Below are 1,270 nucleotides of genomic sequence, written 5' to 3'. Positions count from 1 at the left end.
ATTCTATCATGTGTTAATTGTCCCCGCATGCGTGTATTGTCCCATCTGTGTTTAGCCCCTTGTGGGTAATAAAGAAATCGGTATTTCATCTGCCGCTACGTTCTGAGTTCAAACTCCGCCTAGTTCAATCCTGCCTTTCATCCTTTCAGGGTCGATTAAATAAGTACCAGTTACGCACTGGGGTTGATATAGTCAACTTAATCCGTTTGTCTGTCCTCGTTTGTCCCTTCTGTGTGTTGCCCCTTGTGGGTAATAAATAAATAAGAAACGTTAGCACACCAGGCGAAATGCTTAGCGGTATTTCGTCTGTCTTTACGTTCTGAGTTCAAATTCCAGCGAGGTCGACTATGCTTTTCAAGGTCGATAAATTAAGTACCAGTTGCGTACTGGAGTCGATCTAATCGACTAGCCACCTCCCCAAAAATTTCGGGCCTTGTGCCTAGAGAAGAAAAATCATAAGATCTGGAATTTGTGGGGAGGAGCCTAGTCGATTACATTGACTCCAGTACTCAACTTAATAGAAAATACCAATTCTAATTGGGGTTTTTTTGTACCTTTTTCTTTTGGTAGATATTTCACATCATTACTAGAATAACCCTGAAATTTAATTTCGTAGTTAAACGGTTAACAGAATCTACTCTGATTCAAGCGTTTCATCCAGATTTCTGTTTTGAGAATAATACCTTCCTTCCTCCATCTCTTCTATCAGTTTTGGAAGCTCTGTAGAAGACCATCTCTCTCCACTAAACCCTACCCACGACTAATAGCGAGGAAAACAAAGGTGTACTTACCTTAATCGGTACACAGATCACAACGAGCAGCAGATCTGCAGACGCAAGACTCAATAGTAATATATTTGTAATGCTTCTCATTCTATTGTACCTGAGAATGCAGAAAATAACCAACGAATTTCCTGTCACACCGAGGAACAGTGTAATACTGTACACAATCGATACCGGGACCAATTCTTCCAGAGGAATAATAGAAACTGTTTTATCGTAATCATATTCATAATCCTCTTCTTCGCTTGAATTCATGGTTGATGTTGTATTTGTTTACGTTAATATATATCCTCGGGTAAGTATTTCCTCTTATTTCTGATAATTATTTCGCTTTCTCTCTGCCTCTTTCTTGTATATGGTCCAAACCAATATGAAATAGATATCTACTGATGGGATATGATGTCACAATAATCTGGAATAGAGAAAATAAGATTAATAAAGATTAAAAAATCCCCACTAAATAAATAATCAGAAGTTTGCTTCTTATA

General features: G+C 38.0%; 1 protein-coding gene across 1 annotated transcript in view; it reads right to left on the bottom strand.

Annotated features, from left to right (window-relative positions):
* Positions 1-1,270, bottom strand: part of LOC106871605 (delta-type opioid receptor) — a 129,951-nt gene that overhangs the window by 68,830 nt on the left and 59,851 nt on the right. The window contains exon 2 of the mRNA XM_052969893.1: positions 792-1,194. Within this exon, the coding sequence (XP_052825853.1) occupies positions 792-1,037 (246 nt within the window). The 5' untranslated portion in view covers positions 1,038-1,194. The remainder of the gene's footprint in view (positions 1-791; positions 1,195-1,270) is intronic.

The sequence above is a fragment of the Octopus bimaculoides genome, chromosome 8, assembly GCF_001194135.2.
Source record: "Octopus bimaculoides isolate UCB-OBI-ISO-001 chromosome 8, ASM119413v2, whole genome shotgun sequence".
NCBI classification, from domain to species: Eukaryota; Metazoa; Mollusca; class Cephalopoda; order Octopoda; family Octopodidae; genus Octopus; species Octopus bimaculoides.
The sequence above is the reverse complement of the archived record's forward strand: the minus strand, read 5'-3'. Positions and strand labels throughout refer to the sequence as shown.